The sequence below is a fragment of the Lathyrus oleraceus genome, chromosome 4 (genome assembly GCF_024323335.1).
Source record: "Lathyrus oleraceus cultivar Zhongwan6 chromosome 4, CAAS_Psat_ZW6_1.0, whole genome shotgun sequence".
In the NCBI taxonomy this organism is placed as follows: domain Eukaryota; kingdom Viridiplantae; phylum Streptophyta; class Magnoliopsida; order Fabales; family Fabaceae; genus Lathyrus; species Lathyrus oleraceus.
The window spans coordinates 378,159,958-378,177,726 of record NC_066582.1 but is presented as its reverse complement, the minus strand read 5'-3'; the positions used below and the strand labels follow the sequence as shown (position 1 = coordinate 378,177,726).

General features: G+C 33.1%; 2 protein-coding genes and 1 pseudogene across 2 annotated transcripts; 2 read left to right on the top strand and 1 right to left on the bottom strand.

Moving 5' to 3' along the window:
- Window positions 1-2,615: 2,615 nt before the first annotated feature.
- LOC127137615 (protein FAR1-RELATED SEQUENCE 5-like) lies at window positions 2,616-3,733 on the bottom strand (annotated as a pseudogene).
- Window positions 3,734-8,189: 4,456 nt separating this feature from the next.
- Window positions 8,190-9,084, top strand: LOC127137614 (uncharacterized). Its single transcript, XM_051064062.1, has 2 exons — window positions 8,190-8,502; window positions 8,678-9,084. The coding sequence occupies exons 1-2, from the start codon at window positions 8,190-8,192 to the stop codon at window positions 9,082-9,084; spliced, it is 720 nt and encodes a 239-aa protein (XP_050920019.1).
- Window positions 9,085-11,507: 2,423 nt separating this feature from the next.
- On the top strand, window positions 11,508-12,342 carry LOC127137613 (uncharacterized). Its single transcript, XM_051064061.1, has 2 exons — window positions 11,508-11,707; window positions 11,916-12,342. The coding sequence occupies exons 1-2, from the start codon at window positions 11,508-11,510 to the stop codon at window positions 12,340-12,342; spliced, it is 627 nt and encodes a 208-aa protein (XP_050920018.1).
- The last annotated feature ends 5,427 nt before the right edge of the window (window positions 12,343-17,769 follow it).

Genomic DNA, 17,769 nt, shown 5'->3' with positions numbered 1-17,769 from the left:
ATGGGAAATCAAAACCCAAACTCATCCCAAACGGGTTCGGGTTGGATTCGGGTATCCCCGCCCCGCCAGTCATTTAGTAAAATCAATTTTTTAATAGAAATATTTATTTTTCCAAAATAAAATTATATTACAAATAATAAAATAAAACAATCTAAAAAAATTTCATATATACATTTTAAATATTTTAAATAATAAATTCAAATTAAAATATCAAAACATTGACCACATATTTAATATTTTAAATTATCAAAGATAAATAATAATGTACATAGCAAAATAAACGGGACCGGTTCGGGGACGGATTCGGGGTGGGTACTAGTGTCCCCATTATCCGACCCGTTCCCATATTTTAAAATCGGGGAAATCCAAACCCAAACCTAATCAAAGCGGGTTTTTCCCGTCAACTTCGGGGCGGGTTCAGGTTGATACCCGCGGGTACGGGTTATATTGCCACGCCTAACATGGACAGTTGGCGGTGATTATGGCAATGCACCATATTGGTAAAATTTTGTCCTTTCTCACATTAAACTCCACATTATTATTGTTGATTGTAGCGTTGAGCAAGAAGGCTTGCCTTGTTCATCATCAATTTTTCTTCTTCATCTAGTTTGTTTCTAAATACCCACCTAATTCCTTTGACAATCCTTCCTAGTGTATTATGAACAAATTTTTATATTAGATTTATTTTAAATTTTAAGATCTTTTCTTTAATAACATAAAACCAAGATTTCTCTATAATGGAGCCATCAGTAAAATTTGGTTCAATATAACATCCCGAATTTGATTAATTTATTTAATTAAATTTTTTGTTGATTAATTGAAAAACACTGACCGTTTAAAATCATTTTACACTTTCATTCAATTAAAACTATTCATTGTGACATATAAACATGTAATTAAAAATAAATATAATAATAATAATTAAATCATAATAATAACAACTTCTCCACGTTTCTCTCTTTCTTCTTTCACATTTCTCCCACTCTCTCTTCTTCTTCCATGTTTCTCTCACTCTCTTTATTTCTCATTTCATTTACTTCTATTATTCTTCCTCCACTCCATCTATCTATTCAAAATTGATCTTTATACTTTCACAAATTTTATCTCAGAAACTATATTTGCAAATCTCTACATACATGAGGTTAAACCCTAAATTAATAATATTTTCTTCTTTTTTATGATTGTGCGACTTTCCAATTTTTTTTTTCTTTTAATATTAAATTTAAGTAGAATAATTTATGGACTTCTACCGATTGTTAAAACTTTAAAAAATTTAAATCAATGATAGCTTGAGTTTTAACAAATAATATGGGATTTGATTAATAGAGAAAGGATAAGTTACACTTCTTTGGTTGTTTTGAGGCTCTTGGTGGGGTCCATTCAAATCATAAGGATTAAGTTTTACAAGTTTTTTTAGATATTTTCTGGTAGTAAATTTTTGTACACAATGAATAATAAAAGCAAGTCCATTCGATATTTCCGTGATCACATCGTTTTGATTGTGTATGGAATAAAAACAAGTCCCTCTAATCTTTTTATGATCACATCTTTAACCATCTTAGCTGCAACGTAGGTGAAAAATTAGTGTTAGCAATGCTTTAAAAGCCTATCTGCAACCGCAAAAATGGAGGCAAAACGATATCGTCAAATACCTATACCGATATTGTTATTTGTCTTTTTTATGTTAAAGAATAAATTGAAGTTAATTGACGATTGCAATTAATGTCATAAATTGGAGTTAATTGACGATTGCAATTAATGTCAGTACGAACTATACCGACCAAAATCGCAAAAACCTTTGCACTATCGTAATCATTTTTTAAACCTTAATTGTTAACATTGTTTATAACATTTATAAACCTTTGTTCCTGCCATTACATTTTTCACGACAGTCATATTAAGATAAGAAATACCTTAATTAATATGCTTATGAAAAGATTTATATTTGATTCTTCGAATCATAAAGACCAAAACTAAGCAAATCATTTTATTGACATAATGATTTTTTTTGTTCCAGTTTTTTCGTTTGATTAATTTTCCAGACATATTTAATACATATTTATTCTAAGCAATTTGAGTTTTTATATTATTGCAAACATTGATAAAGAAAGATACATATAAATTGAGCATGAAAAAGAAAAGAAAAGAAAAGTTAACGACCTCTCTACATAAAAGCATTCAATATTAGACAAAATTTGAAAAAAATTTCAAAAGTTTAGAATAAATGGATAAGCACATAACTTTATAAAGAATGAGAAATGCTTCCCCAATCCCTCATAGACTCCAACATAAAAAAAAATCAACAAAAGATCATTTAATCTAAACACAAAAATTACAATAGAGTAAAACAGTAAGTGCAAAATGCCAACAACTTAAGTAAGACTCTGATGAAGTCTCCAAAAAGCATAGAAGCAACTTCTTGAATTTTCCTGTTCTAAAAGACTTGATAAGACATGACTTGAATAAAGACCTTCAATTATAATATGAAGACAACTAATTATTAAAATTAACACTAGTATAAATATAAGAAAAAGTAGTAACATTAGAAAACACTATTACCTCTTAATCAACCAACAATATAGAAGTTTCAAAATAGAGTTTGAAAATTGAATTTATCACCTAAAAATCATAAGTATGTTGTTAGTGAATCAAATTAACATGATAAAAAAATGAGAAGACATGTACATGTAATTTTAAGATACCTTGTTTGATTTAAATTTGGATATTTAGGCTTAGTATGACCATTTTTCATGCAATAACTACAAGTAGAGGAACCTTTTCTGACCATCTCCAAACTGCTTTTCATTCGCAAAGTCTGTGGACGTCCTTTTGTTGCTATAAGTGGAGGGTCATGCAAAGTTATATTAATATCAGATACTTTTGACATATCTTCAGATGTTGAATCAACAAACTTCTTATTTGACTCTTCAATATCCAATGAATCGAGTTTTCCAATCCCATTTTGCAAACTTTGAATTGCAATATCGTGATGTTTTTCAGATTGTGAACCTCTTTCTGATAGTTCGAGGGAGTGAACCATAATACTATTAAACAATAAAGTTTCAGAAGCGTTGCTGCTTCCTTTTTGAAATCCTTCAATTGTCACTTCTTTTACCTTTTCTTTTTAAGCATTAATAGACCATCTATGTAAAACATACTGTGAAGGGAGACAATAAACCTTTTTCTTTATGAATACACATAATACATGTCTACAAAGAATACCTGAAAATTCAAACATGTGACAACTATAATTTGTTTCTTTTGAAGTGACATGAAAGCTCACATAGTAGATAGGCTTCTCTTTGTAAATTTCACGAACTTTATACGTTGAGACTTCAATAGAAAACTTAACCTTTTCTGTGATAAATAATTGAGAACCAACCAACTCATCTTGAAATATTCTAAATATTTTTCTTGTATAAATTTTTGAAGCTTCTTCTTTCATGGGATATAAAGTTCGTAAAAGTGGCTTTGAATTTCTTGTTTTGAAAGTCTTCTCTCTTTCCTTGTTGTAACGTGCATCAAGAGCTTTTTCATATTGTGTCACAAATTGGTTTTAATGAAGTACTTGAATTCAAAAAATCCTTAAAATATTTATTCATACTTTCACTCCTTTGAGTGGTAGACATTCCTGCACAAAAATTGTGACGTACATAAGCAGGAATCCATTTTCTCGAATGGAGAATATCTTGTTTAGCCATCGGTTATCTTGTAATCCGTATTTATCAATCATTGCTTCCCAATCAGAATCAAATTCTTCAACAGTGGTAGATTGGTGGATGCACTTGTAAAATTGATTTTTAAACTCACCATGTTCGTGATTTAAGTACTCATGAACTTTTTTCTCAATATGCCACATGCAATAATGATGATTAACCTTTGGAAATACCTTTGCAACTGCATTACTAATAGCAGCATCTTGATCTGTGATGATAGTTTTAGGAGAAATTCCACTCATTGCTTCTAACCAAGTACTTAGCAACCAAAAAAACTCTCTATAGTTTCATCCCATAATAGAGCACAACCAAAAAGAATGGATTATTGATGATGATTAACTCCTGTGAATGGAACAAAAGACATTTTGTATTTATTTGTCAAATACGTCGGATCAAAAGTAACAACATCACCAAAGTATTTATATGCCATTTTGGACCTTGAATCAACCCAAAAACAATTTGTTAACCTTCCTTCAACGTCCATTTGATAAACATAGAAAAACCCAGGATTCTTCAATTGATAACTTTTAAAGTATGATAACATCATTTGAGCATCTCCGTTTTCTAATTTTTTTTGTCTCTTTTCAGTTAAGTAATTGATAACATCTTGTGGACTAAATCTAACATTATCAACACCACCACTTTCAGTACATAAGACAAGTCTTATTTTACTAGGGCCTAAACCAGAATCATGCAACACATCAATAAGTTTTTTTTTGCACATTAGTCTTCTTTCTATGTACTCGAAGAAACTGTGAACTTCTAGGAGAAAATAGTTCATGATTATGGTCCCTTATAAATCTTGAAACAATCCATATTTATCCTTTTTTCTTTAAATACAACATTGCCTTGCATCCTACCCTTGTTTCATTGTGTACGATAATACTATTACTTTCTTCTTTCACATATTTTTTTGCCCAGAATCCCTCCTTTGAACAAAGAAATTCTCGACCTATTATCATACCATTTGTTCTTGATTTAGTAACACGGCCCATACGAAAGTTAAAACCTTTATTCTTAGCATACCTTGTGTAGTAAATTCTCGTCTCTTCAATTGATGCAAATTCCATTCCTTCGTATGGCTCTAAGGGAGGCTCTGCTGGTAGTCTGCTATTGAGAGGATCAATACCAACAACACTTTCAAGCATGTCATCAGAGCTAACTATGGTTGAATCTTCATGTATGTTTTGCATCTCTTAATCTGTTATAATAATACAAACAATATTTACACAACTGTTAAACATGATAATAAAAATGATATTGCACTAGTAAAGCTAGTAAAATTGAATACAATACTTATCCTCTTTCTTTTAATCAAATCCCATATTATTTGTTAAAACTCAAGCTACCATTGATTTAAATTTTATAAAGTTTCAACAATCAGTAGAAGTTCATAAATTATTCTATTTAAATTTAATATTAAAAGAAAAAGACGAGAAAAAATTGAAAAGTCACACAATCATAAAAAAGAAGAAAATATTATTAGTTTAGGGTTTAACCTCATGTATGTAGAGATTTGCATATATAGTTTGTGAGATAAAATTTGTGAAAGTATAAAGATCAATTTTGAATAGATGGATGAAGTGGGGGAAGAATAATAGAAATAACTGAAATGAGAAATAAAGAGAGTGAGAGAAACGTGGAAGAACAAAGAGAAAGAGAGAGTGAGATAAACGTGAAAGAAGAAAGAGAAAGTGAGAAACGTGGAGAAGTTGTTATTATCATGATTTAATTATTATTATTATTATATTTATTTTTAATTACATGCTTATATGTCAAAATGAATAGTTTTAATTGGATGATAGTGTTAAATGGTTTTACACTGTCAGTGTATTCCAATTAATCTCTTTCTCTTTATTTAATTATTTAAGTGATTTAAAATGTTTTTAATTATTTATTTTGGTGATAATATATGTTATATGACTATTTGGAAATTATGGGTATTTTTGTGAGATTGGTAGATAGTGTTAAGAGTTAATTAGAATTATTATATAATTTTAAGTTACTAAAATAATATAATAATTATAAAATAAGAGAAATTGTGAGTTGTGGGGTGGAAAGTAGGGGTGGTAAAACGAGTCTGATTCGTTGGGCATGCCCGTTTTACGCGCACTCTAGTGCGGGTGGGACAAGGGTTTAGACCCTCATCCTCTCATGTGTTCGTCCCGTCCCGCCCCATTTTCTTCGTGGACTTTTGCGGACACAAATATTTACATAAACTTTTGCGATTTTAGGCTTAAAAGGTGTAATGCCCACTGATTTTCCCCGCCCCGCCTTCACGTTTTTGTAGGGAGGACCTAGATTTTAGTACCGCATCATCAACTATGCCTGCCCTATCCTATTTTTTTGCAGAATTTTACGGGGCAGACCTAAATGGGGCGGACATGCCTGTTTTCCACCCCTAGTGGAAAGTAGTAAATTAATGAAATTGGTGGGTTAGGGTGAGAATTGAGGGAAAATTGGGAATCAAACATAATTAATATTAGGTTAAATATATAGAAAAAGGTGAGGAAAGCCTTTTTATCTAATACGTAGAAATTGAGAAAGTTGGAGAAAAGGAAAAACAAGGGTTTGAGAGAGAGGAAGAAACCATAGCAAAAACATGAAGCTTGTTCCTGGAAATTTAGGTATGGGGAATTAATCTAATAGAAGTGTATTGCATGAACGGTAGAGAGGGATCCTCACCCTCCTCTAGGTTTTATTCACCATTGTTGTATTTTATGAGTTGATGATAATTGTGTGGTTATCCATGCTATTTTCCATATTTAATGTATAAATTCGTGCTCAGTTATATGTTGAATATCATGCATAAGATGTTGGTATGAATTTTGAAACTGGTTGTTGCCATTGAGGTGTTTTGGTGTTATGAACATAACCTTGAATTTGGGATTAATTGATGAAATTCAATGATAATTGATTAGTATGTGATGATTTGATCCATGTATAATATGTATATATTATTTTCTGTGTGAATTGGGGTGTTAGGAGGTTAAAATCGGAGCTTCGAGTGAACTCATATGGTGAAAAATGAAAAAATGACCTTCTGCAACAATGTAACGGGCGTCACGAGCGTGACAGACGCCAAGAGTGTGACGGGCGTCACAGGCGTGATGGGTTGCCCTTCATGCATCTGGGTTGGCTAACTGTTGTCAGCAGGGTGACGAGGGGACCATCATGGTCTCCAGGTGAGATTTCTCATTTCGATCGTCACAAGGGTGATGAGTGATGAAGGAAAGGGATGGAGGACTGGGTGACAATCACACCTAGGTGAGGGGCTTCCCATCATGGTCGTTAGAGAACATTTTTCAGCGATCAAATTAGTTTTTGATGCTATTTTCTGGTGTGGTCGAGATTGAGTGTTATTTTGGGGTATTTTACGTAATTAATGAATTAAAGTGAATTATTATAATGATGAAATAATAATAGAATTAGTTACATAATTATAAGTGGTGAATTATGATTATGTGCATGAGCTGTTATATTGCGAATATAATCATGTGTTATAAAAGTAATTGTATGTGTTATGTTAAGGTGTGTAGTTCAGATGTGGGAGCTACTGTTGGGTGCTATATTGCATATAATGCATGGCTAGAAGTGTAACCATAATTGTTGTTGTTGCATTATTTGTATGTCATGCATCATATTGTGTCGTTGTGTTGAAAGAGGCGACTCATGGGTTCAGAACTAGGGACCTGTGGTCGTCTGAGGTTTAGAACTGGGGACTCGAGGTTCAGAAGTGGGGACCCGGTTAGGAACCATTATTGAGTGGAGGAGATCATTAACAAACATATGATGTCCAAATTGGTACCAAATCCATAAAGCCGAGTTATGAGTCACATTGCTTTCATAAAGGCTATGTGAATGGAATTGTTGTGCTGTTTTAAAATTGAATGTGTGTTATTGATTGTGTGATTTAAAATACCCTTGAATTCTTTTACACCATTAATATATTTGAGCATATTCTCACTCCTTTCTTATTTTTTTTGTGTTACTCTGTACATTGTTGCACAAATACTCAAGAGGAGTAAGTGCTATTGTGAGTTGGAAGATGACTATGAAGCTCTCTTCGTTTTCTTTATCGTTTACCGCTATTTAGTTGGTTTAATGCTCTGATCTATAACATCAGGGAATTCGACGTTTAATTTGTTTTATGTTAATCATTGGATTACATTATTTTCTTTAAGTACTTCATTTGAAGAGATAATTGAAGTTATGTTATATATTTGAGTTTCACTGCGAGTTTTGAAGTTATTTAAAAAGTATGCATGTTATGTTTGACTAGTATCCTAAAATGATTGGTTTTATTCTTTAAATTAATAGTCGGATTTTAGGGTGTTACAATAGTGGTATTAGAGCAGGTCGGTCCATCAGACCAGGTTTTTGTGACGTTATATGTTCCCTGGTATGTGACACGTGTATGAAAAATGTTGATATGATGTTTCTTCTAATGATTGTTTACTGGTGTGTAAAGAAATGACTGGAAGAAATGATCATGCAATCATTGATGCTTTGGAGGCTATGTCCCATGTGACGAGTCAGGCACTGCAGAATCAGAATGGTATGATAGATGAATTCTGTGGGCTGAGTAAGTTTCAGAGGAACAATACTCCGACTTCTAAGGCGAGGTACGATCCCGAGGGTGCTCAGGTTTGGTTGCAAAAGATTGTGAAAATCTTCAGAGTGATAACTTGCATAGATGCGCATAAGGTTCTATTTGGTACTCATATGTTGGCCGAGGAAACAAAGTATTGGTGGGACAATGCTCATCAAAGGCTTGAGGCTGCAGGTATTGCAATCACTTGAGATAATTTCAAAATTGAGTTCCATGAGAAGTAATCTCCTGCTAATGCTCGTAGTAATAAGGAGATCGAGTTTCGTGAGCTGAAGCAAGGAAACATGACCGTTGTTGACTATGCTGCGAAGTTTGAGGAGTTATCTAGGTTCTTCATGCATTACAATAGGGTATGAGCTAAGGGTTCCAAGTGTATCAAGTTTGAGAGTGGCTTGCATCCAGAGATCAATAAATTCATCGAGGTATCAGGAGATTCATCAGTTCTCCGTGTTGGTTAATAAGTGTAGAATCTACGAAGAAGATAGTTGTGTTAAATCAGTTCACTATAAAAGTGTTAGTGAGAAGAAAGGTGGAAATCAAAATCGTAGAAAACCATATGTGTCTCTAGCTGATAAAGGGAAGTGGAAAGCTTCATATGGGAAAGAGACAAATGGGGGAGGCACTCCTGCTTATCTTAGATGTTTTAGTTATGGAGGGATTAGTCATTGTGCTAGTGATTACAAGAGTTCTAGTCAGAAATGTTTCAAGTGTGGGGAGCTAGGACACCGCATTGCTGATTATAGAGTAATATGCTGACTTGCTTTAACTATGGAGAACCAGGTCACAATAGTACTCAATGCCAGAAACCGAAGAAGGCTTAGTCTGGAGGGAATTTTTTTTCTTTGAGTGAAGTAGAGACTACTATATCTGATAACTTGATTCAAGGTATGTGCTTCATTAATGGCATTTTTCTGATTGCTATGATTGACACGGGTGTGACACATTCATTCATATCTCTTTACTGTGCTAGAAATTTGAATATTGAAATATCTTTTATGGTTGGGAGTATGGTTATTGATACCCCATCTAATGGTTCAGTGACTACTTCATGAGTTTGTTTGAATTTCAATTTGACTATCTATGGTAAGAAATTTGGTATTGACTTAGTCTTCTTACCGTTAAGTCAACTTGATGTTATCCTGGGAATGAACTGATTGAAGTTCAACTATGTTCATATCAACTGTTTCAACAATTCCATAATGTTTTTAGAGTTTGAAGAAGGTGAATATATGATGTTTATGTATGCTAATCAAGTGGAAGATTCCTTGAAGGATGACGATCATGTGTTTATGATATATGTTTCATTGAAGGCTGAAAGCAAAGCTATGATTAGTGATTTACCAGTTGTGCGTGATTTTCCAGAGGTGTTCCTAGATGATATTAGTGATTTGCCTCCGGAGCACAAGGATAAGTTCGCCATAGACTTAGTACCTGATACTAGTCTCATGTCGATGACACCTTATAGAATGTAAGCTTCAGAGTTGAGTGAGTTGAAGAAACAATTAGATGATCTGCTTAAGAAGAATATTGTACGACCTAGTGTTTCACAGTGGGGAGAACCAGTGTTGTTGGTCAAGAAGAAGGATGGTAGCATGAGGGTTTGTGTTGAATATAAATAATTGAATAAGGTTATAATTAAGAATAAGTATCCTCTTTTGAGAATTGAGGATCTGATGGATCAATTAGTTGGTGCTTGCGCATTAAGTAAGATCAATTTGAGATAAGGTTATCATCAGATTCGTGTGAAGCTAGAAGATATCCCGAATGCTGCATTTAAAACTCAATATGGTCACTACAAGTATTCAGTGATAACATTCGGCGTGTTTAATATGGTAGGTGTATTCATGGAGTATATGAATATGATCTTCCATCGTTAGTTGGATCAATTTGCGGTTGTGTTCATCAATGATATCTTGGTGTATTCGAAGTCAGATGAAGAGCATGCAAGACATTTGAGAGTTGTGTTGCAGACTTTGCAAGAGAAGGAGTTGTATGCAGAGTTGTCCAAGTATGAGTTCTGGTTGCGTGAAGTGAGTTTCTTTGGTCATGTTATTTTTAGTTATGGTATATCATTCGATCCGTCCAAGTTTAATGTTGTGTTGCAGTGGAAGATTCCAAAGTCTATTACTAAGATTAGAAGTTTTCTGGGTTTGGTTGGTTATTATAGAAGGCTTTTCAAAGTTAGATTTGCCTTTGACTCAGTTGACTCGGAAAGGTCAGGCTATATGTGGGATGTTCAATGTGAATAGAGTTTTCAAGAACTAAAGAGGAAGTTGACGTCAACGCAAATATTGATTTTTCCGAGTCCAAGTGAAACGTTTGTAGTTTATTGTGATACTTTGAAGATGGATTTATATGGTGGGATTATGCAGAATGATCAAGTTGTGATGTACGTTTCGAGATAACTGAAGGTTCATGAGAGGAACTATCCTACCAATGATTTAGCATTGGCAACTGTGGTGTTTGTACTTAAAGTTTGGAGACATTATCTGTTTGTCTCTAGATTTAAAGTGTTCAACGATCATAAGAGTTTGAAGTATTTGTTTGATCAGAAGGAACTAAACATGATGCAAAAAAGGTGGCTTAAATTTCTAAAGGACTATGGTTTTGGTTTGAGTTACCATCCTGGTAAAGCCAATGTGGTAGAAGATGCTTTGAGTAAGAAGTCATTGCATATGTCGACGCTTATGGTTCGAGAATTGGATTTGATCGAACAGTTCAGGAATCTTAGTTTGGTGTGTGAGATGACTCCTAACAATGTGAAGTTGGGCATGCTGAAGTTGACCCATGGTATTCTCGAAGAGATCAGAGAAGGTTAAAAGGTCGAGTTGGGAACGATTTACCGATTGATGTTGATCAATCAAGATAAAAAGGTGGATTTCAGAATTGATGAGAATGGTGTTATGAGATTCTAAGATATAGTTTGCATGCTATATTTTCCAGAGCTTAAGAAGAGTATTCTTGAGGAAGGTCATATGAGTGGTTTGAGTATTCATCCCAGTGCTACCAAAACGTATCAAGATCTTAAGAATATATTTTGGTGTACAGATATGAAGAAGGATGTTGTTGAGTTTGTTTATTCTTGTTTGACTCGTCAGAAGTCGAAGATTGAGCATCATAAGCCGTCATAATCGATGCAACCATTAAGTATTCTGGAGTGGAAATGAGATATAATTTTTATGGATTTTGTGACAAGTTTGGCTAAGACTTCTAAAGGAAGTGACACGATCTGGGTTGTTATGGATAGGCCGAATAAATCAGCTTATTTCATTCAGAAAAAGATTAGTTATCCATTACAGAAGTTAGCTGAGGTATATATCGAGAAATTTGTGAGTTTGTATGGCATTCCTTCGAGTAATGTTTCAGATAGAGATCCAAGGTTCACTTAGAGGTTCTGGGAAAGTTTTCATGAAGCCTTGGGAACCAAATTATGATTGAGTTTTACTTTCGCAGACAGACGGTCAGACAACAAGGACCATCTAGTTGTTAGAAGATTTGATGATAGCTTATGTGATAGAGCAAGGAGGTAATTGGGATACTTACTGCCCGTATATTGAGTTCACTTATAACAATAGTTTCCATTCTAGTATTGGAATAACACCATTTGAGGCTTTGTATGGTAGAAGGTGTTGGACACCTATGTGTTGGTATGATTATGGTGAAAATGTTGTTTTTGGACCAAAAATCGTGCAATATACTACTAAGAAAATCAAGATGATTCAGGAGAAGATGAGAGCTTCGCAGAGTCAACAAAAGAGTTACCATGATAAAAGGAGAAAAATGCTTAAATTCCGAGAGGGAGAATATGTGTTCTTGAGAGTCACTCCAGTGACTGGTGTTGGACGTGCTTTGAAATCTCAAAAGCTCACACCACATCTAATTGGCCCTTATCAGATTTTAAAGAAAGTAGGAGAAATGGACTACATAGTTACTTTACCACCATATATTTCGGATCTTTGCAATGTGTTTCATGTGTCTCAACTTTGGAAGTATGTCCCGATTTGTATAATGTGATTCAAAGGATGATGTGCAAGTGAGAGAGAACTTGACTGTTGAGACATCACCTTTGAGAATTGAGGATCATGAAGTGAAGAAATTGAGAGGCAAAGAGATGCTTCAGTGAAGGTTGTATGGACATGGCCTGCTGGTGGGAGCATGACGTGAGAGCCAGAGAGTTGGATGAAAAAGTCTTATCTAAAGTTGTTTCGTTCAAGTAATCTTCAAGGGCAGAAATTCTGTAAGTGGGGGAGAGTTATAGCACCCCGAATTCAATTAATTAATTAAATTAAATTTTTATTGCTTTTATTTAATTATTTAAGTGATTTAAAATGTTTTAATTATTTATTTTGGTGATAATATGTGTTATATGACTATTTGACAACTGTGGATATTTTTGTGAGATTTGTATAGAGTGTTAGGAATTAGTTAGAATTATTAGATAATTTTAAGTGACTAAAATAATAGAATAATTATAAAATAAGATAAATTGTGAGTTGTGGGACGAAAATTAGTAAATTAATGAAATTGGTGGGCTAAGGTGAGAGTTGGTGTAGATTGATGGAAAGTTGAGAATTAAACATAATTAATATTAGGTCAAATATATAGAAAAGGTGTGTAAAGCATTTATGTCTGATACGTAGAAATTGAGAAAGTTGAAAAAAGAGGCAAAATAAGGGTTTTAGAGAGAGGAAGAAACCATAGCCAAAGTTTGGAGCTTGTTGCTGGAAATTCAGGTAGGGGTAACTACTCTAATATAGGTGTGTTGCATGAAGGGTAAAGAGGGATCCTCACCCTCCTTTAGATTTTATTCACAATTGTTGTGTTTTATGTTGATGATGACTGTGTGACCATCCATGTTGTTTTCCATGTTTAATGTATAAATCTGTGATATGTTATATGTTGAATATTATCAATAAGGTGTTGGTATGAATTCTGAAATTGGTTGTTGCCATTGAGGTGTTTTGGTGTTAGAACATAACTTTGAATTTGAGATTAATTTATGAAATTAAATGATAATCTATGTGTATGTGATGATTTGATCCCTGCATAATATGTATCTATTGTTTTCTGTGCAAGTTGGGGTGCTAGGGGTCGAAATTGGAGCTTCGAGTGAGCTCTCATGGTGAAAAATGCAGAATCTGCCTTCTGTAACAGCATGACGAGCTGCCAGTCATGCATATGGGTTGGCCGACGATTGTCAGCAGGGTGACAAGGATACTATCATGGTCCCTGGGAGGGATTTCTCTTGCCGATCGTCATAGGGGTGATGTGTGATGAAGCAAAGGGATGACAGGTTGTGTGACGGTCGTCACCCAGGTGACAGGTTGCCTGTCAAAGATCGTTTTTGAGGGATCGATACAGTTTTTGATGTTGTTTCTCGTGTGGTCGATGATTGACTGTTTTTTTAGGGGTATTTGACATAATTAATTAATTAAAATGGATTGTTATGATCATGGAATAATAATTAAATTAATTGCATAATTATAAGTGGTGAATTATGATTATGTGTATGAACTATTATGTTGCAAATAGAACCATGTGCTGTGAAAGTAATTATATGTGTTATGTTGAGCCGTGTAGTTCAAAAGTAAAAACTACTGTTGAATGCTATATTGCATTTTGTGTATGGTTAGAAGTGGAACCATAATTGTTGTTTTTGTATTGTTTGTATGCCATGCATCATATTGTGTCTGTGTGTTAAAAGAGGCAAGTCGTGAGTTGAGAAGTGGGAACCTTTGGTCGTCTGGGGTTCATTAGTGGGAATCTGGGGTTCAGAAGTAGGGACCGGTTTGAATGAGGAACCATTGTTGAGTGGACGAGATCAGTAACAAACCTCTGATATCCAAATTGATACCACATGCATATAGTCGAGTTATGAGTCACATTGCATACATTAAGGCTAAGTGAATGGAGTTATTGTGCTGTTGTGTAATTGAACATGTGTTGTTGATTGTGTGATTTAAGACACCCTTGCATTATTTTACGTCGTTAATATATTTGAGCATATTATCACCCCTTTCTTATTTGCTTTGTGTTGCTCTGTACATTGTTGCACATATACTCATGAGGAATAAGTGATGTTGTAAGTTGGAAGAGGACTATGAAAATTTCTTTGTTTTCTTTATCGTTTGTCGCTATTTAGTTGGTTTAATTCTCTGATCTGTAACATCGGGGAATGGGACATTTAATTTGTTTTACGTTAATCATTGAATTATGTTAATTTATTTAAGTACTTCATTTGAAGAGATAATTGAAGTTATGTTATCTAATTGAGTTCCGCTGCGAGTTTTTAAGTTATTTTAAAAGTATGCATGTTATGTTTGAGTAACATCCTAAAATGATTGATTTTATTCTTTAAATCAAGATTCAGAGTTTTAGGGTGTTACAATATTAATATTATTTTCGCTTATTTGGTGTAGATCTTAGATTTAGTTTTATTCTTAAACCATTTGTTGTATTTTGAATCATTTGGTCTTGAAGATGATCGACAATATTTTTCCAGCTTCTTGGTGTGGCTTTCATAGATGTATGTTGATTATTCCGATATTGACCACCCTCATATTTGTGGGTTGATGTTTTATGAGTAAAATGATTTTGATTTTCCTAATATTTGTTTGATGTGTCTAGATAATAAAATTCATCAAAGATTATATGCATGAAAACGTTCCTGGTTTGAGTTCTTATATTGTATACTCAATACACTTTAGAGGTAGTAAAACATCCCACGAAAATTTCTTTATTCAAGTTTGGATCAAATTTCCCCCAAAACTCCTTGTATTTTAAAATTTAGCAATCTATTTGCTTAAAATCTAACAATAACTGTCAATAATGTGAAAGTATGAGATATTTAGGATTAAATTTTTCTATAGTTCATATGGAACATTGTTCAAGATTTTTCTTATTGAAACTCTTTTTTAAATATAGCAAGAAGTGTTGACGACTTCTTCCTAAAAGTATTTTTTTAACATTTGATTCATCAAGCATTGTTCTAGCCATTTCTTGTAAAGTTATGTTTTTCCTTTCAATAATTCAATTTTACTGAAGGGTTATTACACATGCCATATTATGAAAAACGCCATTTTCATCAAAAGATTTTATTGAATGTTGAACTGATGAGTTCACCTCCATGGTCCATTCTTATTGAAATAATATTTGATCCTTTTTCATTTTGAACTTTCATATAGAAATTTTGAAAATGGTCAAAGAATTCATACTTATGTTTTAAAAGGATAACCTAAGTGAATTGAAAAAATAATCTACAATGAAAAAATCATATTGTTACCTCCAAAACTTATAGGTTTGGAAGAACCAAACAAATCAACGTGTATTAGTTCAAGATTTTTTTAGTAGAGATGATATCTTTTGCATGAAAGCTACTTTGGACTTATTTCCTTTGGTACATGTTTCACTCACGTTGTCTTTGTCAAAAATGATATTTGAAAGTCCTTGTACTAGAGGCTTAGAGCGTTTTGAATTTATTATCATACTTATATGAGTAACACTTTTGTTCTAAATCCATTTATCTTGATCCAATGTATAACTTTTTTCTTAGTGAAAAGATCTTTTACTTCATATAAATTTGGTTTGAAGATCATTTTAAAGCAGGTATCACATAATTGACTTATGCTAGGTAGATTGTGTTTTATACCTTCAACGCATTTTACATATTCAATTTTTATAGAGTTAATCTTACATATGATACTATACATATTGAGTACACTAATTGATAAATCTACCGGTGCTAGGGTAGTCAAAGTCATAAATGTCCCTTTAGGTAAAAGTCGTATGGAAAAAATGTGTCTGTGTTTTTCTAGTAGGTTGTCAGTTTATATACGATCTCACAGACTTAGCTTCTATAAGACCAATCGATGGGTCATAAATATCTATGTCTCCTTGTCAGCCCGAGGTCAGTAAATATGAATCAATTCCCCTTCCTTTCTATTTGGGACCGACCATTTATGAATGTTAATATGTCTTTAAGGATCTATTTGTATATTGAAGCATACTAGCCATCAATCTAATGCATCCGTTTGGGCCAACCTATTCGACTTGGCCCATTTATGTTGATCAAAATCGGCCCCGCCCCATGATATTTCTTGTAATTGGGACTGGCTATCCCAAATTTGAGTTTAGACCCAACCCAAAATTTCGAACATGTACACAGTCCCTCCAGCATGATGCATATAAGGACGAGATTATACACAATCCCTCAAGCATGCGGCCTGTAAAAGAGAGATGATTTATGTGAGAAACCAGTTTGTACACAATTCCTTAAGCATGAGGCTTATACAAACGGGATTATTTATGTGAGGAACCGGGTTGTACAAATACCTTTAGCTTTGATATGATAATTTTCATTACTTCAAAAAGTCACAAAACCACTTTCTTTCTTCTCAAATAAGAAAAAAAAATTATGTCACCTATCGTGTGTCTTGAATAACCACTGTCCAAGTACCATGGTCTTTTCTTGGATTTTGGAGATCATACTTGCATTTCGGTTGATTAATAATTTAGGTACCCGTGGCGACTTGGGTCTTTGAAGGTCAATAATATTTGTCTAAAATCCTCTTTTAAGAAACCATGGTAACATGGTGTGAACCTATATAATACAAGAAGATCACAAACTTCTAACTTTTCTCATTTATAAATATTGTTCAAATTTGTTACAATTAAAGCATAAGCTAATTCTCATAGAATTATTTTTGTGATGATATGTTGTGGTCCATTTTTCTCAATACATGTAGAGATACCGAGATATCAAAGTAAGGCGAAATGTATGGAGATGATAAGTAAGATACTTGATCATTTATAGAGGGTGAACCCCTTTTATATATATATATATATATATATATATATATATATATATATATATATATATATATATATATATATATATATATATATATATATATATATATATATATATATATATTAGATTGATTCACATATGCTCTATAAAATTGCTACTTCCATTATTGTGATCACAAAGATCCTCACTGTCACTGGATAAGAATGCCTTTGGTATCATAATTAACTTTGAGATATGCGATGGAACCTATCTATTTTGAATATGTTTCACATATATTAGGATAGTTAAAACACATTAATTTTTATAAATATCTGATTTATAGGCGTAAAATTTTATTTTTGAAAATGATCTATGGGATGAATTATTATGTTGTGTCATCCTTTTATTTCGAGATCAGCATTTCAAATCTCTTGTGACTTTAGACATTGTTATTGAATATGTTTTGTTCGATGAAAGATGAATTTTCCTAGTGAGAAATATATAATATGTTTAGGTTGGACCTCTTTGCCCCGTACCAATCAAGAACTCTAATAAATTGTGACAATAATTTATAACTTTAGTGGTAAGTAAAAGTTTTCAATCTAGACCAATGTGACTTTAAATTTGTCCAATTTAAGAGAGGAAAGTATTCC